Source organism: Musca vetustissima, unplaced genomic scaffold (assembly GCF_032173495.1).
Source record: "Musca vetustissima isolate MV318-11 ecotype Yass unplaced genomic scaffold, APGP_CSIRO_Mvet_v1 utg15565, whole genome shotgun sequence".
In the NCBI taxonomy this organism is placed as follows: Eukaryota; Metazoa; Arthropoda; class Insecta; order Diptera; family Muscidae; genus Musca; species Musca vetustissima.
The window spans coordinates 58,941-85,902 of NW_026888034.1; the positions used below are offsets into that span (position 1 = coordinate 58,941).

General features: G+C 34.1%; 3 protein-coding genes across 3 annotated transcripts; all 3 read right to left on the reverse strand.

The window, feature by feature from the left end:
- Positions 1-5,056: 5,056 nt before the first annotated feature.
- LOC133335866 (cytochrome P450 4d8-like) lies at positions 5,057-11,130 on the reverse strand. The gene is made up of 6 exons (XM_061544157.1): positions 11,027-11,130; positions 10,769-10,942; positions 8,199-8,305; positions 7,672-8,128; positions 5,465-6,036; positions 5,057-5,400 (listed from the first exon to the last, which is right to left on the reverse strand). Exons 1-6 carry the CDS (start codon positions 11,128-11,130, stop codon positions 5,057-5,059), a joined length of 1,758 nt encoding a protein of 585 aa, XP_061400141.1.
- Positions 11,131-11,248: 118 nt separating this feature from the next.
- On the reverse strand, positions 11,249-14,101 carry LOC133335867 (cytochrome P450 4d8-like). The gene is made up of 3 exons (XM_061544158.1): positions 14,014-14,101; positions 13,637-13,901; positions 11,249-11,567 (listed from the first exon to the last, which is right to left on the reverse strand). Exons 1-3 carry the CDS (start codon positions 14,099-14,101, stop codon positions 11,249-11,251), a joined length of 672 nt encoding a protein of 223 aa, XP_061400142.1.
- Positions 14,102-24,223: 10,122 nt separating this feature from the next.
- Positions 24,224-26,083, reverse strand: LOC133335868 (uncharacterized; the record flags this gene model as incomplete). The annotated part of the gene is made up of 1 exon (XM_061544160.1): positions 24,224-26,083. A coding segment is annotated over exon 1 (1,860 nt), but the record flags the coding sequence as incomplete, so codon positions are not given.
- Positions 26,084-26,962: the final 879 nt, after the last annotated feature.

Sequence of the window (26,962 nt, forward strand, 5' to 3'; positions counted from 1 at the left end):
GACTTTGGAGCACCTTTTACCAAAAATCGGACAAAAAAATATATATGGGAGCTATATCTAAATCTGAACCGATTTCACCCAAATCGGATTATAAATGCGATCTGTACTTTGTTTACAATTTAACATCAACAGACAGACAGACGGACGGACATGCATAAATCGACTTAGAAAGTGATTCCATACATATTCTCAAAAGGAACCATGTGTCTATCTCGTTTATTTTTTTTCTGTTACAAACATATGCACAAAGACATAATACCCTGTACCACAGTGTGGTGAAGGGTATAATTAAAATTGTGGTAGTAGAATGGTTGCCCAAATTTTAATCAATAGAATATACTGTTGCGTATAAAACATTAAATGTTCGATTTGTTTGCTCTCGAAAATTATGTTGATAACAATATTAATCGTTTTGGCCCCCTAGGTAGTTTCTTATTATAGATAAGTATATGAGATTATTCCCGGTGAAATGTAAACTTTTTTATGATAAGAAATACCAGATTAATTTGTCAACATTAGTCTATAAAAGGTTTTTTAAGTGACTTACTAAAAATATTTCAGTGCTGGTTAAGAGTACATTGGAAATATATTCAGATTAAAAAATTGGGAACTAATAAAATATAATTCATAACTGAGTATTTAGAAAACGTTTTTGTAGATATTTCTCTCCGTACGGTCCGAACATCTGTGCGTCGTTCCAAAGTGTTTGTGATAGGGAATGTATAAATATTTTTTTATAAACACACAGTGTTGTCGGTCACTGATAAAGACCAACAAAACAAAGGTATATTTTCTAAACAAAGGCAATTAAATATGATTAAAAAATTGTAGTCAGGAAAGCAGGAGGGTATTGTAGAGAGAAAGTCAATCTCATTAAATCCACGGATCAAGCTTTTTCGATCAATTTCTCAAATGAAAATATTACTTTAATATTATTCCCTTCATTATGTTTCACTGAATGTACTCTAATTTGCTATTGTAAATGGGTCCACGTTTTGTTATAGATCCAATACAAAATTTTTAATTATAAGGTTTATCCGTATTTTCCAACGGATAGGTCTTTAATTTGACAGAATTTTGTCGATCTAGGTCCTTCATTTGAAATAATACCAATGCCTAATAACGTGGAATTTGTATATCTGTTTGCACCACCTCGAAGTATCCACCGGACACCACATAAATTATATATTCTTTATTCTTGAAATTTTGCACATATATTTTTATTACACCTAGGATGTTTGGCATTAACAAATATATCGGCAGAAGTTTCGATATAGCCTTCATATAACGTTACCCAAAAATATTTCGTGTTTTTATACATTATTGACACTTTTTTCAAACGAAGAGGCTACTTTTAATATAGTTTTTTTTTTGGAACCTTAATCCCGTTTTTTTACCCTTTTAGCTTCAATACGATATTTTGGATTCTCATTGGGTAGAAAATCTCTTACCAACTCATATCAATATTGGTTTACCTTTCGGGGTAGACCGGTACACTCCATAATTAACTGTAATTTCGCATTACGGGTTTTTATACCCTTCACCACACTGTGGTACAGGGTATTATGTCTTTGTGCATATGTTTGTAACAGGCAAAAGGAAACGAGATAGACCCATGGTTCCTTTTGAGAATATGCATAGAATCACTTTTTAAGTCGATTTATGCATGTCCGTCCGTCCGTCTGTCTGTCTATGTATTTTTGTGAGCAACGTACAGGTCGCATTTATGATCCGAATTGGATGAAATTCGGCACAGCTCATTTGTTTGGCCCAAGGACGAACCCTATTGAAATTGGGAAAAATCGGTTCAGATTTAGATATAGCTCCCATATATATATTTAACCGATTTAATGTAAACAGTCCCTATATATCTTTCGATTTGCACGAAATTTGGTACAGCCTAATCATTTAGGTCTAGAATTATGTCTGCCAAGTTTCGTCAAAATCGGTCCGGATTTAGATATAGCTTCCATATATAGTTTCCTCCGATTTCATGTAAATGGTGCACCAAAGTCCCTATATATCTTTCGATTTGCACGAAATTTGGCATAACGTACTGAATTAAGCCTAGAGAGATGTCTGCCAAGTTTCGAGAAAATCTGTCCAGATTTCTATATAGCTCCCATATATAGTTTCGTCCGATTTTGGATTTATAAGTAAATTTGGATTTATAAGTAAATAAAGAACTCAAAATGTGGCCGAATGCAAAAACCATACTGAAATAAGTGTAATCTATATTTCGATATTTCGCTTTAAATTTATTTACATTATTTTGTCCCATCGTAAGAAGCAACTCTATACCTGACCAAAATTTAGTATAGGTTGCAGAAACATTTTAATTTCATGTTAATGGTTCTTCAATAATGCGACGTCTGTTAGGATTCATCTGTTTAATATACCCACAGTGGTGAAGGGTATCATATAGTCGGCCCCGTCCGACTTTACTACTTTCCTTACAGGTTTATATTAAAATAGTTATCTGATTTGTTCCGTGTGTTGCGGTTGGGTAGTCGTTGCGGGGAATAGTCAATTTTTACCCTACAAAGACTATTTAGCCATCTGTTGTAAACATACTGCCTTCTAAAGGTATTGTGATAAAAGAAACCTCAGACATGACGATAATGAAATATATCGGCAGACATTTAGGCATCTCCTCAATATAGTGATACCTCCTGAAGGAAAGAATTGAGATAAACAATTAAAATATTGGGTTCAATATTGGCATATACAGGTCATTAATTAGGCATAGCCCTCATATAATGATATCCCCAAATATTCACCATTTTCCTACGCTATGTAATCAATATTAGTCCCCCTTTAGGCATAGCCTCATATAACTTTGTAATCTAAATTACAGTAGTTTGAGGATTTTATATTCTACCATGCGTTATCAGTATCAGTCCACTTTTTGGATCTTGCAGATTTTAGGAAAAATCCACATTAAAAATTGCTGAAGTTTGTATTTGGTGTACATAATGGTTTACATAAATTGGTTTGTAGAATTATCGGTATATACCCACTTTTTGGTACGTTCCCTATATTTTCATTACATGTATCTGTCAGTATAACTATGGTGGAGGGTATCCAAAGTTCAGCCCGGCCGAACTTAACGCTTTTTCACTTGTTTTCTCCTAGCCCTGTTTTCCAACCTAAGAATACTTAAGACGACCCCATTGTCGGTTTCAAAAAATTTAATTATTGCGTTCTATTAAATTCAAAACTGTACTACTTCAAGAATGTATTTTTCAAACTCGTGAAGATAAACCCGAATTATTGTGTCAAATGTTTTTTAAGAATGGTGGTCACTGTTCCAAATTTTGGTATGTACGTATCTCTCGAGTATAGAAATAGAATAAATTCAATCAGTCAAGATCTTTCTTATTTTTATACCCTTCAACACACTGTGGTACAGGGTATTATGTTTTTGTGGATATGTTTGTAACAGGCAAAAGGAAACGAGATATACACATGGTTCCTTTTAAGAATATGCATAGAATCACTTTCTAAGTCGATTTATGCATGTCCGTCCGTCTGTCTATCTGTCCATGTTAAATTGTGAACAAAGTACAGATCGCATTTATTATTCGAATTGGATGAAATTTGGCACAGCTCATTCATTTGGCCCAAAGACGAACCCTATTGAAATTGGGAACAATCGGTTCAGATTTAGAAATAGCTCCCATATATAAATAGCTTTCGATTTGCACGAAATTTGGCATAGCGTACCGCTTTAGGTCTACAATGATGTGTGTTAAGTTTCCTGAAAATCGGTTCAGATTTAGATATAGCTCCCATATATATATTCGTCCGATTTAATGAAAATTGTGTACCAAAGTCCTTATATAAATTTCGATTTTCACGAAATTTGGTATGGTGTACTGAATTGAGTCCAGGATGATGTGTGTTAAGTTTCCTTAAGTTTCGGGAAAATTGGTTCAGTTTTAAATATAGCTCTCATATATATTTTCCTTCGATTTAAACAAATTAAATCTAGAATAACCTTTATTGGATTAATGTGTGCATATGTTGATATATACGCTTTATATTATCGTGTGAGTTCGTGCAAATGTTGCACCAAATAATAACCGTTTCTCCGATCGAGTTATATTGTGAACAGCACACTATGCTGCAGCATACCAAGTGGTTGCTCATATACGTTCAGCTGTACATACAGCTCCCATACACAATTGCGCACGATTTCATACAAATGTTACACCAAAGAACCCAAGTCCGTTCGACTAACATATGTTTCAGAATTGTATGTGTATAGGTTGTTTTAAATTAGTTCAAATATCTATGTAGTCTACACATTTAATTTCGTCATTTCTTCAGGATATTGTACATATGAGTATCTCTTGTATTTACCCAAAGTGGTGAAGGGTATCATATACTCGGCTCCGTCCGACTTTACTACTTTCCTTACTGGTTTTTATTTTGTTTTGTGCCAAAAATATCTAATTTTATAAAAATTTAATTTTAAATATCCACCATTTTGTTAATTTTTGTGCGATGGTTATAGCAAAGCCATACATGTATTCTTTTAAGTGTCATCGGAATTTTTGGAATCGGACAAATCAATGATCGGAAATCATGTCCTCACACGAAAAGAAAGATTTTCTTTAGTTACAAAAAAAATATATATATGTTAATTCATTTTATTATCCTTTAAGTCTTCACGTACTTATATACAATGTTACAAGTCTTCAATGTAATGCACGTCCATTTGTCAGCCTGTTGAAAATTTGATATCGAGAAGGGGGAAGTCCTCTTTATTATATTGTTATTTTCCCAAACACCTACTGGCAGTAAATTTACAATGACGTAGTCAACGTATGAGTTTCTGACATTTATAAGATATAATAATAAATGAACTGTACCTTTTCCAATCTATCTATTTTGTAAATACACCCATACCTGATAACGGCATATACTTCATTCAATTTACAAGACTCTATACTACACAGTATATTTTTTAAACAAACCAAATATAAAATTAGTTTTAATAACATTTAATTATTTATTTATTATCACAATAATTTATTCATTCAAAACCATATCATTTCGTTCTTCTCCTCAGACCCAGTTGCATACCGGTTTTTGAACGTAAAACAATACCCAAGAACACTTTAATATCCTCGCCTAGGGGTAATAACTCATATTCGCGAATAATGTGCGCCAGTGTTACTTTCATTTCATACATGGCAAATTTTTGACCAATACAATTCCGTGGCCCCGCACTAAATGGCAAATAATCAAAACTTTTCCCCAAAGGTTTCATATGGCGTTCAGGCGTAAATTGTGTGGGATTTTCAAATGTAAATGCATCTCGTGACATTTTATATATGCCAATGACGAGTTCTGTGCCAGCGGGTATGACACCCTCGCCCAGTTTGGAGTGCTCTGGAATAGATATATTTTTATAATTTCATATGCCTTTTAAATAAATCGAATTTCAATTACTTACTATATCTGAAGTCTTCTTTAATTTCACGTGCAATAATTGGCACCGGCGGAAACAGACGCAGAGATTCCTTTATGACACATTCCATATATTTCAATTCGTTGAGTGACATTAGAGAAAATGGTTTGAGATTGTCCTTTCCAAAGACATTATGAATTTCGTCCAAAAGTTTTTCCTGTACCTCTGGATGACGAGCCAATAAATACAGTGTACAGCTAAGTGCTGTAGCTGTTGTATCATGACCCTCAAACATAAACGTATCAACTTCTTCACGAATATCCTCATTGCTGAGTGGTTCACCTTCTATTGAAGACTGCAACAGTACATCCAATAGAGCCATACGTTTTTTGGTCCCGATATCATGGTTCTCCTGATCATCTGTGGACTTTTTGCTTGCACTTTTCATTGAAGCCTCCAATGTATCGCGTCGTTCTTTGATTACCTTATCCGTAAACTCATGCATAATCCGTAAGTTTTTCATCATTTGTAATTTTTTAAATGGATGAAATATGCTGAATACTATGTCGTTATGTAGATGAAATCGTAGAAAACGCCATGCCATCATCCGGGTCATTCTGAAATACAACAAGTATGAACGTTGTAAGGCAAATATTCAGGGTCCAGAACTTTTGAAAAATATTTTTTTCGGAAAATATTCGAAAAAGGTCTATTTTTAATATTTCGCTATTTTTAACTTAATAGCCGCATTTTGCTTGTAATTTGACATTCCAGGGTAAAAATATATATTAAGAAATTTTGATATAGGTCTATGTTTTGACACAGTCCCCATGCACAGGTCTCGCCCGATTTTCCTTATTTTTTGGTTTTTAGCCACATTTATCATCCAATTTATGAAACGAAAAGACTGCACATTTTTTTCAAGTTTTAAAGTTTTTATCCAATCCGAAGTGGTTGAAAATTAACTTTTCGGGATAATGTAATAACATATCACCCATATAAAGTTTCCACACAATTTTCGTTATTAGAGGTGTTAAGACGCATTTTCAATCAAAAGAGCTCTAATTTGACATTTCGGGATTTTGGAGGTCCATATTTTTATATAACTCCCATATAAAGATTTCGACCAATTTTTAGTATTTAGACCGACTGAAAACACCTTAATTTGGAGTTTCAAGGTTTTGAGGCTGAAAATTATCCATACAGATACAAAAATTCCGCCCAAATATCAGTATTTTCAGTTTTTAAAATGTTCAATATAGGCCAATTTTTGTAAGTGCATACAGAGGCGCCGCTTAATTATACCCTTCACCACACTGTGGAACAGGGTACTATGTCTTTGTGCATATGTTTGTAACAAGCAAAAGGAAACATGGTTCCTTTTGAGAATATGCATAGAATCACATTTTGAGTCGATTTACGCATGTCCGCCCGTCTGTCCGTCCATGTATTTTTCTGAACAAAGTACAGGTCGCATTTATGATCCGATTTGGATGAAATTTGGCATAGATGACTTGTTTGGCCCAAGGAGGAACCCTATTGAAATTGGGAAAAATCGGTTCAGATTTAGATATAGCTCCCACATATATTTTCGTCCGATTTAATGTAAAAGGTACAATAAAGTCCATATATATCTCTCGATTTGCACGAAATTTGGCACAGCGTAATGAAATAGGTCTAGAATGATGTGTTGTAAGTTTCCTGAAAATCGGTCCAGATTTAGATATAGCTCCCATATATATTTTCGTCCGATTTAATGTAAATGGTTCACCAAAGTCCCCATATATCCTTCGATTTGCACGAAATTTGGCACAGCGTATTGAATTGAGTCTAGAATGATGTGTGCTAAGTTTCGTAAAAATCGGTTCAGATTTAGATATAGCTCCCATATATATTTTCCTCCGATTTTATGTAAGTCCCTATATATCATTCGATTTGCACGAAAATTGGTACAGCGTAATGAATTAGGCCTAGAATGATTTGTGTTAAGTTCCCTGAAAATCGGTTCAGATTTAGATACAACTTCCATATATATTTTCGTCCGATATAAGGTAAATGGTGTACCAAAGTCCCTTAATATCTTTCGGTTTGCACGAAATTTGGCACAGCGTAATGAATTAGGATTCATCTGTTGAATATACCCAAAGTGGTGAAGGGTATCATACAGTCGGCCCGTCCGACTTTAGTGCTTTCCTTACTGGTTTTTCTATATCGAAGTTCCCATCCCACATGTTTACATATTGTTTACTCACTCTTCAACAGCTCTTGTATACTGCTTTGTACCGCCAGTTTGGGCCATCACCTTAGTACCCATAGCCGTTTCGGCAATAATATCCAATGTGGCGGCACACACAAAGGGATAAACATCGAATGCTGTACAACCATCAGCCTTTTCCGACAAACACTTCACCAAAACATCCGACTGCTGATCAAATATCTCCAGAAATTCCTCGAGAATTTTAAAATGAAATGTCGGTGTAATAATCCGACGACGTGTATGCCATTTGCGACCATCACTGGTTAACAGACCATTGCCGAGCCATCCGTGCAACACCCCATACAAACGATGTTTACTGATGTGGGTTAAACTGGTCAACACCTGTTCATTGACTTCGGCATCCGCACTGGCAACGACCAAACGATTCATTGCCCACATTTTGTGCACGAGGCCATATTTCGTGCCAAATTCATAAGATTTGTCAAAGAAATCTAGAAATTTGTAAAAAAGTGTTATTTGTCAATTAATATAAAATGCTTCTTCTTGTTTTTTATTTCATACTTTCTGGATTAATTTGATATGCTAAAAGTACAGAGCCCAAAATCGGAACAGTTGGTGGTCCATTTAGATTTTTAACAGCTTCGCGTTTACGTTTCGTCGATGCATGGCTTAAATAGGCCAACACAAATAATGTTAGGGCCACGACTAAAATAACTGTGCTCATTATTTGGCGTTCACTTGTGTTATACTAATAGTTCACGGTTGTTGTTTTCTATGAATATAGAAAGCCGGCACAACCAACTTAATCTCTGCCCACAAACAAAACAAGCGATAATCTATCTAATCGAAAAGAAGGCGTTTGTCAAAAGCCAATACGGCTCGCTCGATTTAAATGGGGCTCTACAATTTATTATTGATATACTTGAGAGGGGACAACTTTGAAAACTTTTTGCATTTAAGTTTCTTATTTTTTTATAATTATTGGATTTTTAATTAGATTTACTTTAATGTAATTATTTTGCTACTGTTTTTATGGGCGAAGTCCATTACGAGGCAACGGCTTTGTTTCATAAAGTGATTATGTCCAGAAATAACAAATCTATTTATTTACACAAAAAATATTTCTTTTAAAACACATAAACATTAATATTCGAAAATGATGAATTCATATAAAAACTGTCAAATCTGGTATTTTGGTAGCCGATATGCTAGAAAACTATCCTGCAAAGGCTATAGGTCTAATTTTTAGGTTAAGCCCCTTTAACGCCACAACAAAAATTTAGGTATTTTATTTCTACCCAAATTATCTGTAATTTTATATTTTGGATTTTCATTGAGTAAGTAATCTCCCTATTAACAGAATTTGATCCAATTTTATTTTTCAATATCTCATGTGGTGTCAAATTATAGTCAGTAGGAAGTAGGAAAAGTAAATACCGAAAATTGTCTGCAGAGATTTTTTTCTAGGGTTGGGTAGTTCCGGAACGAACTAGTTCATTAGAGCTATTCCGAGAAAGGAACTATCGGAACTAGTTCCAGCTCTTTAATTAATATTGTTAATTTTTCTGATCTCGTTCTTCTTTCTTTTCCTTTTTTCCTTTATTCCCATATTATTCATTCGATGGTATTTCAAATTGTGTTAATAGTTAAATTTTATTTTTTTGTTTTAAATATTTTTTATTTATTTATAAAAAAAGTATTTTGTGCTTATCATCCTGCAGTTGAATTCGGTAGTTTCATTTTATTTTTTTTCATTTTTGCACAATTTTCAATTTTTGCATTTATTAACAAATCAATGAGCAAAAAACAAAAAAAAAAAAAAAACTATGAAAGAGAGAGAGAGAGAGAGATTCAAAGGAACTATGTAGGAGATGGAACTGTATGGAGTAAAGGAACTATATAGAGCAAAGGTACTATATGGAGCAATGGAAGATTCAGTAAATACATTCATAATACCAAAACATTTAAATAGGGGCTACGTCAAAAAATGGACCAATTAAGTTAATCTCCTACAAGATTCAAAAGTGAAAAATTATAGCCGGCTAATGTCTTCGAAACCTTGAAGATGCATATATATATATATATGTCCGTCCATGTATTTTTGTGAACAAAGTACAGGATGAAATTTGGCATAGGTCACATATTTGGCACAAGGACGGACCCTTTTGAAATTGGGAAAAATCGGTTCAGATTTAGATATAGCTCGTATATATATTTCCGTCCGATTTGATGTAAATGGTGAACCAAAGTCCCTATATATCATTCGATTTGAACGGAATTTGGCTCAGCGTAATGAATTAGGTCTAGAATGATGTGTGTTAAGTTTCCTGAAAATCGGTTCAAATTTAGATATAACTCCCATATCTATTTTAGTCCGATTTAATGTAAATGGTGCACCAAAGATCCTATATATCTTTCGATTTGCACGAAATTTGGCGCAGCGTAATGAATTAGGTCAAGAATGATGTGTGCTAAGTATCCTGAAAATTGGTTCAGATTTAGATATAGCTCCCATATATATTTTCGTCCGATTTAATGTTAACGGTACACCAAAGTCCCTATATATCTTTCGATTTGCTCGAGGTTTGCTAATCAGTGAGATCTGAAATTGCTTCCAATTTAGACAACGTTTCCAAAATACGGAAATATGGGTTTCGTTTATGGCAGATAAACCAAAAAGAAGAACGATGTAACACATTTTTAATACCGGACATCATAAGAATTGTAACAATGTATGTGCAAAATGTTAGAACTCAATCTTAAAAAAAATTATGAGGCACACGTCATTAAAATGAATGTTGAATATGTCTAGCTGTTGCAAACAGAATACCAAACATAAAATATATACCATAATAAAAATACTCTCAGATAGCATTTCTTAAATGACCTTTAGTTGTTGTTTAACAAAGCTAATAAAAACTAAGCGTGCTAATTGATATAGATTCCAATGAACTTCTTCTTTTTTCCTTTGCCTCTTGAAATTCGATTCTAATCAGAAAACATATTCAATCAGCTGGTTTATTAAGCAATTGAATGGTGGTGATAATAAAATAACAACAATAATAAAATAGTTAACAACAATAATCAATAATCTTTTTTTATTTATATATTATTATCGCATAGCAAATTACTTTCTTTTTTTTAGGCCCAATTGCATACCAGTGCTGGAACGTAATACAATACCCAAAACGGGATCAATTGGCTGACCAAACGGTAGCAGTTCATATGCCCGTAAAATGGTAACTAAAACTACCTTCATTTCGTATATGGCAAATTTTTGATCAATACAATTACGTGGGCCAGCACTAAAAGGGGTAAATTGGAAGCTATTCATCTTTGCGGGCTGTTCAACATTCACTGTCTTTGGCCATAACGTAGTTACCAATTACCAGTTCGGAGCCAGCTGGTAGTATTTAAAATCTTCTTTAATTTCCCGCGCAATAATGGGTATGGGTGGATATAGACGCATTGATTCCTTGATAACACACTCCATGTATTTTAGTTCATTTAATTTCCCCAATGTTAATGGTTCATCTGCAATTACTTCTTGAATTTCTTTCAAAAGTTTATTCTGTACCCTTCGATGTCTGGCCAATAGATAGAGCGAACAGCTAAGAGCCGTCGCTGTGGATATCTTCATCGGTTAAGGATTCGCCATCTGTAGTGGACTGCAGTAGAACATCTAACAATGCCATTCTTTTCCTAGTACCAATGTCACTGAGATCAATGTCCTCAATAGTTTGGGTGGGCGATTTTTTCACCGAAGCTTCCAAGGTGTTACGCCTTTCCTTAATTACATTGTGTGTGAACTCATACATTATGCGTAAATTTTTCATTGACTGCAATTTCTTAAGCGAATGTAAAATTGAGAAAATAACTTCGTTCTTTAAGTGGACCTGTAAAAATCTCCAGCCCAACATATTTGTCATTCTGAAAAGGAATAGGTAGGGAAGAGTTAGACAATTTTAACGGCTGGTATGCCTCTTTGGCGGTGATAATGGAAATGGTGATATGTAGTCCAGTTCGGTTGGTAAAAGGGAACACCCATTCTCGGTTTAAACAAATATATATTTTTTATTTAATACGAACACATTTCTTCTAAAGAATGTTTCATTAAAATTTCAAATGAAAATCTCAATGACTCTTGAAGATATAGCTGATAGTGTTTCTTAAAGGTCTCCAATTATGCTAATTTTCGAACGAAGTCCATAGTCCTTAATTACAAGGTGCACTGAATATTAAATTGGTAATTCCACTTGCAACACCAGGTTCCCTTTTTCGTGTAGTCAAGCGATTATACTAAAAGTGTCACCTTTGCTCAGAACCGAAACTGCATCCAAAATTCAGTTTGACCCATATATTTTCATTACATTTACGAAATTTCACGGTCGGCATTCTAAATCTTATAATAACCAGTAAGGAAAGTATTAATATGTGACACCTATATCTAAATCTGAACTGATATTCTCGAAACTAAACACACCCCATTCTAGACTCAATTCAGTACACTATGCCAAATTTTCTGGAAATCGAAAGATATATAGGGATTTTGGTGGAACATTTACATTCAATCGGACGAAAATATATATATATATATATATATATGAGCTATATCAGAATCTGAACCGATTTTCAGGTTCATCATCATTCTAGACTTAATTTAGTACATCATGTCAAATTTCGTGAAAATCGAAAGATATATAGGGATTTTGGTACACCATTTACATTAAATCGGAGGAAAATATATATGGGAGCTATATTTAAATCTGAACCGATTTTCTCGGAACTTAACACACATCACTCTTAAAATTAATTTAGTACGCATGGCCAAATTTCGTGAAAATCGAAAGATATATAGGGACTTCGGTACACCATTTACATAAAATCGGACGAAAATGTGTATGGGAGCTATATCTAAATCTGAAGCGATTTTCACGAAACTTAACATATGTAACTCTAGACTCAATTCAACACGTTATACCAAATTGCGTGCAAACCAAAAGATATATAGGGACTTTGGTGCACCATTTACATAAAATAGGACAAAAATATATATGGGAGCTATATTTATATCTGAACCGATTTTCACGAAACTTAGCACACATCATTCTGGGCCTAATTCAGTACCCTCTGCCAAATTTCGTAAAAATCAAAAGATATAGAGGGACTTTGGTGCACCATTTACATAAAATCGGTGCACCATTACATATCTAAATCTGAACCGATTTTCACGAAACTTAGCACACATCATTCTGGACCTAATTTAGTACATTATGCCAAACTTCATGCAAATCGAATGATATATAGGGAATTTGGTGCCTATATCGGACGAAAATATATATATGGGAGCTATATCTAAATATGAACCCATTTTCGCCAATTTCAATAGGGTTCGTCCTTGGGCCAAATAATTGACTTGTGCCAAATTTCATCCAAATCGGATCATAAATGCGACCTGTATTTTGTTTATAATTTAACATTTACAGACGGACGGTCATGCATAAATCGACTCAGAAAGTGATTCTATGCATATTCTCAAAAGGAACCATGTGTCTATTTCGTTTCCTTTTGCCTGTTACAAACATATGCACAAAGACATAATACCCTGTACCACAGTTTGGTGAAGGGTATAATAACCAGTAAAGTCGGATTGGACCAACTATATTATACTCTTCACACTTGTAGTACACACAATCGCACAATTGTGTAGGGTTTTTACGCATCCTTAACCAAAAATCTAACTAATATTTATATGGCAGCTATATAATACTTAACCGATTCACGTAAAGCTCTACTTACACCAATAAGTTTTACAAAATTTTGTGGCAATCGACCATTTTTGGTACCACTTACGTACCACTTACTTAAAGTCGGACGAAAGTATATATGGCAACTATATCTAAATCTGAACCGATTTAAACGAAACTTTGTTTTTGCATTTCGGGCCCATAGAGATTCTAATACATCCTTCCAGAATATGTTCAATATAGGTCACTTACTCTGTAACTGCTTGAGTATAACGCTTAGTACCACCAGTCTGTGCCCCCACCTTAGTGCCCATAGCTGTTTCGACAATAATATCCAAGGTAGCTGAACACACCAGAGGATAAATATCAAACGCCATTTCACCATTCGCCTTTGAGGCCAAACAGTCGACCAATATTTCCGACCGTTGTTGAAGCACCTCCGAAAATTCTTCCAAGATTTTAAAATAAAATGCCGGAGTTATAATTTTTCTCAGCTCCGTTGGCTTGTCAAAAACATCTGTGGGAAATATACATATATAAAAAATAGTTATTTAATTAATTTCTTGAAAAATAGTTTTTAATTTAATAAAGCAAAATTGTGTGACTGGTGATTGTGAACTTGCACTTACTTTTGGGAGTTATACCATAGGCCAATTGCAGGCCACCCAACAGGGGAATATTATATGGGCCTCCCAGATTTCGAACGGCTTTTCGCATATGCCTCTTGGAAGAGTGGCTATAAAGTGCAAATGTAATTAAGGCTAATAATACGATTAACAAAATCGTGTCCATTTTCGAAAGTTCTGATTGCTTTGGAAAATGTTTGGAGTCTGATAAGTCGTATAACAAATGTTTATGTTTAACATACTTTTATTATCTAATCATTGAGCATTGTTTGTGTGTATATAAGGGCGGTGTGAACAATTCCTTTTTAGATAATGTTTATGAAAATCAATATATCAGGTTAAGTCAATAAGTTGTAGAGGTTATATTTAGCTGTTTCGGCATAACCCTCGCTTCAGTTTAATTATTTGTATTAAATACATTTTCTGCAAAGAAGTGGCGGTTATTTGGATTAGAGGATAAAAAACTTCATATTTGAAAAATTTCAATATAGGTCCCTGTTAGTTCTATATTAAAGGCCCAGCTCTATTTTAGGCATTTTGAAGGTTCCAACCATCCATCCAGTTTTATTTTGTCATTTCGGATTTTCAGTGGGTAAAAGTACTTGTATATGTCTTTGCTTTGACCTTGAGCCCCTTAGAAGCTCATAGCCTGAAAACACATCTGAATAGGAGTACATAAAAATTTCGGTTTCAAAGAAGGTAAATTAAAAATGTTTTGTAGAGGCCCATGTTTTGTCACAACGTCTACCTAAATTTCCAGACCCTATTTATTACGAATATAAATTCTTATTATACCCTTCACCACACGAGATAGACACATGGTTCCTTTTGAGAATATGCATAGAATCACTTTCTGAGTCGATTTATGCATGTCCGTCCGTCCGTCTGTCTGTCCATGTTAAATTGTAAACAAAGTACAGATCGCATTTATGATCCGAATTGGATGAAATTTGGCATAGGTCACTTGTTTGTCCCAAGGACGAACCCTAATGAACCCTATATGAAAAATCGGTTCAGATTTAGATATAGCTCCCATATATATTTTCGTCCGATTTAATGTAACCGGTCACTATATATCTTTCGATTTGCACGAAATTTGGCACAGCGTAATGAATTAGGTCTAGAATGATGTGTGTAAAATTGCATAAAAATCGGTTCAGATTTAGATATAGCTCCCATATATATTTTCGTCCGATTTTTTGTAAATGGTGCACCAAAGTCCCTATATATCCTTCGATTTGCATGCAAATTTGGCGTACTGAATTAAGTCTAGAAATATGTGTTTTTAATTTCGTAAAAATCGGATCAGATTTAGATATAGATCCCATATATATTTTTGTCCCTATATGTTTTTATATATAATAAAGAACTCAAAATGTGGCCGAATGCACAAAACATACTAAAGAAAGTGTAACCTAACATTTGACAAGTTTCGATGAAATCGGTTTACATTTAAATATTTGGCTTTAAATTAATTTACATAATGTTGTTCTATTGTAAGAAGCAACTCTATATCTGACCAAAATTTATAGGTTGCAGAAAGACCTGTTTAATTTCATATTAATGGTCCTTCAAAAATGCGACGTCTGTTAGGCTTCCATTTGTTGAATATACCCAAATTGGTGAAGGGTATCATATAGTCGGCCCCGTCCGACTTTACTACTTTCTTTACTGGTTTTTCCAATTGCAAAAGTTGTCTAATATGAGTCTTTGTTTTGACATAAAGACCACTCACATTTAAAGGTTTTTCACCGCAATTTCCGATTTTTAAAAGGCAAATTATATACTGGCCAAAAATTTTTAATATATTAATCTCCACATAAATGCCCCCACCCATTTTAGATATTATTAATTCATATTTCTAATTGATGTTTTAGTCGCTTAATAATAATGTATATAATTGTTTTTCTATATATTATATCTATTTATAGTTATTTACATATACCACCGACCTTCTTAATGTTCTACCCTTAGGATTCAATAGCAAAATAACTATGCCGTTCATAAATTTCATGATATGCCTCAAGTAACGCTTGCCTTACTTTGTAGGTCATTCTAAGTGGTTCTTTGTTTATGTTTTCTGGCCAAAGAAAACGTGAGAATCTCTCCACCGACCACATCATTTTTGGCAAATGAAAATTTCTTAGTGTCAGAATAACAAAGTAGACATTGTGGATGTGCCTATGAAAAATATAAGAAAACGCTTGGCTGTCAGTCAGTTTACTATTTTGATTAAGAATAACAAAAACAAAGACCATGTTGACGGTGACGGTGGTGGATAAGTAATGGTATATATCGGTTAAAATTTACCCTTCACATTTTATAGATTTTGGCCTGCTTTGTCCGAAATTTATATGCTTTATAAAAATAAATACTGAATTACAGAAACCGAAAATTAAATAATTAAGCAAGCATAAAATGGACTTACATTGAAAATTTTATGCAAAGAATTATTCCATTCACTACGAATATGAAATGTAAATCGCATCCACTTCGGTAGAATAGCCCGTTTATAATCTTCAAAATAAATGTAACTGGACCTCTATATAAGGGTTACACATAAACATGGTCCTATATCAACTTTTCTCCTAAAAAATGTTTCCAATATCAAAGAAATTGATATGCCAAATTACCGGAAGTGCGGATAAAACATTCAGAACGCAAAAACTGGTCCGGAATTTTAACATGGGGGATATGCCAAAACATTGACATATACTGATATTTTTTGGAAGTATATATGGTTGTTAGAAAACTGAGCTACGGACTTCAACATAGCGAAAATTTAGCGGACCTTTGTAAGGGGATATATTAAACATTTTCTGGAACAACGATATAGCCAAACCATGGACCAGTATCAACAAGATTTTACAATACTGTTTTCCAACCTTCGAGGTAAGAAAAAAAGAATCAAAAATTGGGCAGGACATTGGAACTAGTCAAAAAATGTATCTATATCAACAATTTTTCTGCAACCTTGGTTAAAAATCTTCAAAAAACAGAAAACGAGGATGGATCCTTAAGGTTATATCAATGGCATTTATTAATGATCAATGTACAGGGATCATCCTGGTTCTAAGATGATGGATCAAGGATAATGCTAATTATGAAGAAAATGTTATTGCAAAATTACAGCCCCTTTGTTAGGAAAACTGGACGATAAAGTTTGGTAGGGCTATATCACTACATATACCATTTGCAATAACAATTATTGTAGGAGTAGTAGGTATGTTTGCGCAAGCTCTACTAGCTATTGTGATCTCTATCGTTAATGGGAGCTGTAATTATACCCTACACAACTTTGTTGTCAGGGTATTATAGCTTTGTGCAGCCCCAAAAGTTTGTAACGCCGCGAAATATTGGTCCTAGACCCACCTTTAAGTATACCGATCGTCATATCTCGACTAGCTGAGTCGATCTAGACATGTGTGTCCGTCCGTCTGTCCATTATAATTTGTAAACACGATACAGACCACAGTTATGGACCAATCTTCACGAACTTTTGGATGTAGGATGGGTTCTGGCCAATGAAGACGCCTATTGTTTTTGGAAAAGATCGGTTAATATTTAGGGGATGAAATGGACCAAAGACTTTATTTTTGTCGGTTTTTTTGGTCGCTCCAGAGGCCGCAATTATGGCCCAAACACCGCGAATTTTTGCATGAAGAAGGGGATCGGGCCAAAGAATAAGCATGCCTGTTTTGGTAAGGATCGGTCAATATTTAGCGGGGCAAATGGACCCTGACTTTTGTGTGTAAAATTACAAAATTTGTATCCTATGGCGTATAGATTTACCCCCTGAAGGGCATATACCCGAGAAGTTGATAGTATACCCAAGAGGAGTGGTTGACCTTTAAATTGATACCAATTTTATCGTCGTATGTACTCGGATGTGGGAGTTACACTTAAATATTTACAGGTGCTTACGTACTCAGATATTATTACCACACTAGAGGGCGGAAATATAGCGCTCATCGCTTTGAAATTGTCCATGAGGATACAGGTATGGTCAAGGGCAATGCCTGTCATTTTCTCTGATGATCAGATAATAATGTTGAATGAAGTGGACCGAAAACTTATTTTTTGTTTTATTTTTCGAGTCGATATACAGGCTACAATTGAAAGCCGAACATCACAAAACGACCCACGTTGAAGGGAATCTGGACATGTAATTAGAGGGACTGTACTGAATATTAGTAATATTTGTTGACCTCTAGTGGGTCAAGAGTGCAAATATCGCGAAATATTTCCCAAGCTCAGAATATAGAACAGCAGAAAGTTTGAACCGCAGAAAGTTGTGTAGGGTATCATATGGTCGGCCCCGTCCGACTATACTGCTCCGCTCGCTGGTTAATAATGAACTTATGTTCAAATTTTTCTGCATAATTTTCGGCCCAAAATATGTCAAATTATCGATTTTAATAAACTTTTTTGCAGAAAAATGTAATCTAATGTAGGTCCATGAATGATATAGCTCTCATTTTAAAAAAGAAAATAAATAGGCATTTTGGGTTTTTAAAGGATACGAAATCTCTAGGTCTTGGCCAATAATTGGTATTTTGAGGCTCCTAGACCAATGTTTCAACCAAATTCGTTATCGATTTCCTAGATGATAAACAACTTCATGACAGAGATTTACTATGCAGGTCAAATTTTTTATATACCCCCGACTTCCGACCGATTTTAAATATTTTGAATGCCCATGCGTTATTTATTTCGAGATGTTGCAAGGGGAACAACAAAAGAAATACACCCTCCATATTGTAGCGGAGAATATAAACATAAGTTTCGAAAAACAAATGTATGCATTTGGAGCATGACAAGATATTGTAAGTTATTCTGCTTAAAGCTTTAAGATTTTTCCACATCAAACGCTCTGCATCAATCTATCTGGTTGGCAAGCAAGAAAAAACGCTTAAAGGTTATCGATTAAGAATATGCACTGTTGTGCGGTAAAGAAATTTTGCAAATCATCCAAATGGTAAAAATCCTCCAAAATGGCATGAAATTCAATTTACAACAAAACAAAAGTGCCGAAACTCTGCTCTGTGTTCTTTTAATGAAAAGTTCAAAAGGCAACGACGGTGATGTTGATTATGACGATGATGAAATGTATAGCCTTTGGCTGCCTTAGTTTCAACTTTGTTTTCGTTTTGATGGTAACCTTAGAACACACACACACCATAGTGGTATTCAGTGATAATGGATCGATCTGTTGATGGCCAAGGACCTACATGTAGTACGAATGTACATAACTGTGTAAGTGTTTACTCGTTGAGATGTCCATTCATGTGCTAATGGCGTCATCGGTATATTATTGTCGGCACATCATCTATTCATCTGATCGAGTGGCCCACACTCGTGACTGACATGTTGTGGCTGGCGGACGTTGGGACTGCGTGACCAGAATTTGACGACCACAATTGTTATTATAAATGGAAATGGTTGTAGATTGAATGGTAAACTCGTTGAAGATATTATGTCTTAATTGATACATAATTTATCTGCAACTGTCATTTGATTACTTTGCACTTAAGATATTTTTCTTATTGTTGTTATTGGGGTTTTCTCAACCAACATCTGTCCAAATAAACGCAAATAAGTATAGACACAGCCAACCAGCAACGACTGACTTAATGGTTGTATTTCTTGTTGTCATCAATAGAAAATATTCAGACGCTTGCGACGAACCTGTTTTGGAAATGTCTGATGTTTGCTATTTTCAATAAAAAGTAGCTGGTGTTGGAGGCTTACATAAAATACGAATTGTTGTAATCTGGCATATGTTTGTGTACTCTTATAAAATTTTCTAAAGCAAAAATATAATTTCGAACTGATATATTCTATTCAGAATGATGGGGCCGATATATGTCACAGCTAAGAGTAGTCGTGTAATATATGTTATTGATTCGAACTTTGCATAAACTTTAACAAGAGAAATACTGATAGAAAATTTGTCAAAGTTAATGGTAAAGGTAAATACAACATAGATATATATCTAATATATGTATAATAGCATAGGGCCGCTACGTTGTTAGCCAAGCTTTTTATAGTTAAACAAAATTATTTAAATACACAATAAACTTATGGATTAAATATAAATTTTAAACATTTTAATTATAGGTTTTATGTCTTAAATTTTTTAAAAAAATATCAGATGCTAGATGCTCTATCCTACTAAATCGAGTACAACTTACTTATTTTTATATTTTCTGAAAGTGTACTATTTTCTCGAACCCTCCGAAGGACCAATGTAAATAGTACCATGATACGTTTTTTATACCCTGCACCATAGTATGGTGGGTATATTAACACTAGATTGCCGAAGGCGGTCCGTTTTTCCGTTTTTCAATTTCAAGTACGATAACAATTGTGTATATTATGACACAGCTTTTTAAAATTTGGTGACTTTTTGTACCACATAGAACTACGTTTTTAATCATAGTAGATACTTCCCCCTCTTTCATTCCCCGTATTCACATGTGCTATACCTATATTGCCTAAAATCGGTCATTTTGACCTCTTATGAAATATTAAATAATAAAACTACTTTTATTATTGTATAAAGTAAATTTCTTATATGACCAGATCAGTACAACAACATCGAAAACCGTTAGCTACTCTAGAAACACAAACGAACACACAAATCGGGAAAAATAAATTTTATGTTTCCAGTCGATTTCACTCTTAGAGTAAACACTTACTCTGTTTCGAACTTTTTGTCCGCGCTCTTACTTTACAAAAAGGGAGCCCTCCCACCGAAAACAAATAATAGACAACGTTTTGTATGATTGTAAATAATATAAAAAATATTAAAAAATAAGTTTTAAAAAAATTTCTTTACACAATAAAATTTTTTTCGGAATAAAGTCAGTCAACTGAATTCGCTGAAATTTAATACATTGAATTTTTATTGGGTACTAAATGTCTCCACTAAAAATTAAATATGGGTCCATATTTTCGGATAGCCCCCATACAAGTGTACCCCCAATTTTGTGGTATTTTGGGTGGTTTGATCGCAATTTTCTACCGAATTCGCTGAAATTCGGTACTTTGAGTTCTTATTGGGTAGCAAATCTATATACTAAAAATTATAAATATAGGTCAATTTTTTTTTCGGGAAGCCCCCATATAGGGGTACCCCCAATTTTCGGTATTTTAGGGTTCTTGGGCGCGGTTTTCAACCGAATTCGCTGAAATTTGGTACATTGGGTACTTATTGGGTACCAAATTTCCTCACTAAAAATTCAAAATATAGGTCCACTTTTTCTGGTAGCCCCCATATAAGGGTACCTCCCAATTTCCAGTTTTTGGGGGTTTTTACCGGATTTTTTCACCGAATTGGCTGTAATTTAGTAATTTGTGTTTTTATTGGGTAGCAAATCTCTCCACAAAAAATTATAAATATAGGTCAATTTTTTCGGGTAGCTTCCATATAAGGGTACCCCCAATTTTCGATATTTTGAGGTTCTTGAGCGCGTTTTTCAACCGAATTCGCTGAAAATTGGTATTTTGTAGTCGTATATGGTAACAAATCTCCCCACCAAAAATTATTAATATTCACCCCTTTTTAGGCGTGGTCCCCATATAACCGCCTTTTTATATTAAAATAGTTATTTGATTTGTTCCGTGTGTTACAGTTGGGTAGTCGTTACTGTTGCATAGTGTTTTATTTGTAATAGGTAAAGCTATATGCGAGATTTCACTTTTAGATATTTTAAAACGTTTTAATATATTCACTTTCGTCATTCTATTTGTAATAACTTAGGTTATATACCAAATTTCAGATATCTATCCCTATCTGTTTCCTCGTAGTATAATATTTAGTACTTTTTAGTACCTTTAGTACTTATTTCCAAAATGTGTACGCACATTCTGGTTTGTTTATCATTGACAAAGCTGCATATCAAATTTCAGAGTTGTAGTTCCAACCGTTCCAGCGTAATACAGTTTTTAGTACTATTTAGTACAATTTTAGTACTATTTTTTAAAAAAAATACTTTGCACATCATTCTCTTTGTAATAGCTTAGACTATATACCAAATTTTAGATATCTATCCCAATCGATTCCATTCAATATAATATTTAGTACATTTTAGTACCTTTAGTACTAATTTCCAAAATTTGTTGACACATTCTAATTTGCTTATCATTCACAAACCTGCATACTAAATTTCAGAGTTCCACCTTTCTAGTTTTATACAGTTTTTGTACTTTTTAGTAGCATTTTAGTACTTATTTTTGCAAATCATTCTATTTGGATTAGTTTAAGCTGCATACCAAGATTCAGATATGTAAATCTACCTATTCCGTTCAAATATAATGTTTAGTACTTTTTAGTACCTCTTAGAACTAAATTTTAAAATATTATTACACATTCCACTTCGATAGTCATAGACAAAGGTATGTACCAAATTTCAGACGTTCACGTCTAACAATTCCCACAGTTTAGTACTTTTTAGTACCTTTTAGTACGAATTTCCAAAAAGCCCGCCTAATAACACGCTTACTCACCAAACCCCAAATTTGATGATCAGTCAGTCACTTATAACGCAACTCTTTTATATATATAGATAGATATAGGAAATGAAAGAGGTGTTTATATACTAAACAAAAACACATAACAAGACACAAATCAGAGGTTATCGACATACCATCCATCAGAAGTGTGCATTCAAAATATATAAAATTTGTAGGGAGATTTATGTGACCATAAATAGTCTGCCATGAAAATACCAACTATATATAGCCATCAAGCTACTTCGCCTCGAAAATACGCCTTTTTTCATAAAAATTCCTAACCTGTAAGTAAATATCAATAGTAGGACTGTGCCTACTATATGATACCCTTCACCATTACTTTATGAAACTATTTTAATTAATCCATAAACATACCATTCTGATATTTATACAAAATTTCAGATCAATTTGGTATATCTCTCTTAATTTCGAATAAATTGAAAAAATACGGGTTATTTTGTTTATTTATCATTTACCAAAACGACGAAAATATATATAGGAGCTATACCTAAATCTTAACCGATTTTAATGAAACCTAACACACATTCCACATTTCGTCTTAATCGCACAAACTTTGGGATATTTGTACGATGTTACCGATTTACATAAAGTCAGACGAAACTATATAGATTTATTATTCTAGAAATTGGTGCACCATTTACATAAGCTCATTCAGCTCACTGTGTCAAATTTTGCCTCAATCGGAACAAAAATGTGACATCGGTGAACTATTGGGAGTTATATCTAAATCAGAACTGAATTTCTTTAAATCCAGTAGGGTTCGTTTCTGAGCCAAATAAGTGGACAGTGCCACATCTCATCCAATTCAGATCATAAATGCGACCTGTAGATTGTTTTATCAGATTTTAGCTTCGTCTGGGCATTGATGAATCATTAAGTCAGTCAGTTAATCTATTTTAATTCGTATTCTCTTCTGTATTATTTTGCTTCATTATGATGGTTGTACAATATATCCGATATCCAGCGAAATGGTCGCCATCTATTACCCAAATTGCTGAAAACAGGCAAAACCGATATTCAATTACTTACCAATGTGGATAATGCCGTTCATTGATACACTACCATTTCGAATTTACTATAAAAGGTCTGTGAACATTTATTTCGCACGTCGCCATCTATATGTCATTCATAAGCATAGCAAGTCTCCACAGTCCTTAGCGAGGGCCACAACCTGCGGCGAATTTAGAAATAGTAATAACCATGAGTCGGAGATAAGCAAATGCCAATCCAATCGAAGAATAATTATAGCTAGACTGCTCGCAATATTTAAGATAGCTATTTACAACTTGGTACTACTGCAAGGATGCTAAGTATTGAATTTGATTTGAGATGGTATTTACTGGGTAAATATCCATTTGGGGGTATTTATTTGGGTAACTCCAATAGAACACTCTATTTCCTCTGTTATAAACTCGATTCAAAATTGATAGTTTTATAATACTTTAAACATGTGGGTAAAAAAACCGAGTATTTTCCCGTAGGAAACTCTCTGTGCCAAATTACAGCCAATTTGATTGTAAAGTGTCGCCAATCGATAAAAATGACCTTACCAAAATTTGGTATTTAACCAATTTTCCGGGTATTTGCCCATTGGGTATAGCATATCCACCAAAAACGGTAGTTTGTTGTCTACTCAAGGTGGAGTTCGCCTTTTACATTTAATTTATTTGAATAACAATTGATTTAAATTTTCCAACAAATTTCCATTATTAAATTTAAAAATTACATATTTATCTGGTAAATCGGAACACTCGTCATGGCTATACATTAATATGACATTTTGACCTTCTGTTACAAGTTTTCGGCAATGTAAATACGACAGACCACAAAGAAAACCCTTCAACACAAATTCACGATGTCTCCTCGCCATATTCTGATAAAGATATATTACATTGTGATAAAGAGTCACAAACTCAGCAGATGACTTTGTTGGAGATATGAAATGAATTGGAACTTTTGGACGAAAGTGTGCAAGTTTAATTGGCATATCAGGTAAAACGGCACATATAAGTATTGCTGCGGCATTACATTCCAGCGATGATGCTACACAGGCCCTGGCAATACTATCACTGCCACTTTGAGATTCATCACAATACAACGGTGTGGAGGACCACAGCAATGGAATTATGTGTTGGAATACAGCACGTTGTAATAAATGAAAACGAAATGATTCATGACCACCCTGATCATCTTTAATGATATATTTATCGGCATAATAGAAAATCTCATACCAGTTGTTTGGATCCACAAAAAGCTGATTTGTTGCAATGAGCGTGGTATTCATAATTATGGCCTTCTTTTGTTGGTAGATATTCCTTATAAAATCTTTAGCTGCGGATGATAGGTACAAAATCTGAGAATCTGTGGCAGCATGTCGTAATGCAGTTCCTTGATATTCCTCTTGTTTAGGAGCCATGGTGAATTCCATAACAAACATATCATAACCATCCACTATCCATTGTACATCTTCACTATTGTGGATTTCATTTAACACCACTCTGCAACCAAGACGCATATTATCACATTCTAAAAGTTGTAGCACCTCCTGTAACTCCTTCAAATATAATTCAGTGCCCGGTATGTAGGACACCAATACATTGATACCCATTTCCCGGGCAAATGTAATATCCTCAATTTCTTCAACTGAAACTCTACTGCGATTGCATCTACCAGGAAAACGTACGGGAGATTTTGAATGCAATATACCTGGTTGCATTACCTCACAATTTAGATCCCCGGAGATAATGGAAATTATACGAACTTGAAGAGTGGGGCCAATCAGAATAAAATCACCCAAGTGGCATTCATCAATTAGAAAACGTCCATTTACGTAGATCTTCGTTTTGCTCCCTTTTAAAGAATACTGACGATCTGTAGTTAAGGTGAGTAGTTCACCCTTTTCCATTTTATAAACATCATTTGGCTCTGTGAAAATCCCTGTATATTGACAACGAGGACTTAACATGGCAAACAAACTGACATTCATCGGAAATCCCAATTCTTGAGATATCTTCAATTCACAATTTCGTAAATTGAAAATCAATTTTTGTTTATCGATTTCGCTACCCAAAAATAAATCCACATAAAAGCAGCAAATACCTGCACGAAAGTATTCTTCCAAGGTACCAATATCACAATTTTTATGACCAAGTTCCACACATTGCTTGTTTCCATTTAAATGGAGTTTTTCATCCCTATTCAATATTTCATAGCCATTGAAATATCCTAACCAGGCATCTTCAGACACTTTTTCACATTCAATTGTTACCTTTTCAAATTCTTCTTCGCCCAATGAATAATCATCGCTGTCATCATTCAGGTTTGGAGAATATTCAGCATTTTGGGTTGAAATATAGTTTTTATTTTTCACAATATGACCATTGGAATCATATTCTCCGTACTTCTCCAAAATAGCCCTCTGCTGCAATTGAACTAAAGTTATATGGGCATGTCGTAGTTTTCGCAAGACGGAGGGATTTAATTTTTGCGATAATCGTTTGCTAATTTCTGCCAAAGGAACTAAATGGCTTGACATTTTTTTAACAAGAAATTGTGAAGAAATGCTGATAATTAAAAAAATTGTTTATATGATTCGTTCCAGAACCTACATATTTTGTTAACAGTCAAAATGATACCCTTAACTACTTTGGATACATACAAGAGATGCTAATATATACAATACCCTGTAAATAAAACAGACATATAATTTTTAGAGGACCATTGAAATGGAATGGGGCGAAACTAAATGTGTGATCTACATAGATATTTGAACCAAATAAAAACCAGTAAGGATAGTAGTAAAGTCGGACTGGACCGACTATATGATACCCTTCACCACTTTGGGCATATTCTCGCCTTTTCGAAGGAACATTGTGATCTTTATCTATCTCTAAACCGACTAACATCAATCCCTACACATGTCATTCTACAACCTATGCTAAATTTTATACATCGATTTAAAGAAAACTTGACACAATCAATCAATTTGGTGTACAATTAACACGAATAAGTCGAAATTATATATGGAATCTATATCTGAAGCTATATGTCTGTATCTGAACCGATTTCAAGGAAACTTATCAGTGATTAATTTATATTAACTTCAGTACGTTGTGTCAATCGGCCTAACTATGGATCTTTATATAGGAGGTGTATGTAAATCTGAACCGATTTTCACGAAACTTTGCACATTTCATTCTATACTTAATTCAGTACGCTATACAAAAATCGAAAGATAAAGGAGGCTTTTGGTGGGGCATTTACAGAAAATGCGGCTTTTACATAAAATTCGTGCAAATCTAATGATTTTCAGGGACTTTGGTGCACCATTTACCAAAAATCGGGCGAACGATTTTCTCCAATTTCAATAGGGTTCGTCCTTGGGCCAAACAAATGGGCTGTGCCAAATTTCATC

Bases quoted from the DNA above. Each gene is read 5' to 3' on its own strand.
- LOC133335867 (XM_061544158.1), bottom strand. From the start codon at position 14,101: ATGCGAAAAGCCGTTCGAAATCTGGGAGGCCCATATAATATTCCCCTG. The intron at 13,902-14,013 runs GTAAGTGCAAGT...TATTTCCCACAG, and splicing joins CTATGGTATAACTCCCAAAA to ATGTTTTTGACAAGCCAACG. The intron at 11,568-13,636 runs GTAAGTGACCTA...ATTCCTTTTCAG, and splicing joins TATACTCAAGCAGTTACAGA to AATGACAAATATGTTGGGCT.
- LOC133335866 (XM_061544157.1), bottom strand. From the start codon at position 11,130: ATGGAGTGTGTTATCAAGGAATCAATGCGTCTATATCCACCCATACCC. The intron at 10,943-11,026 runs GTAATTGGTAAC...TACCCCTTTTAG, and splicing joins TACCAGCTGGCTCCGAACTG to TGCTGGCCCACGTAATTGTA. The intron at 8,129-8,198 runs GTATGAAATAAA...ACAAATTTCTAG, and splicing joins ATATCAAATTAATCCAGAAA to ATTTCTTTGACAAATCTTAT.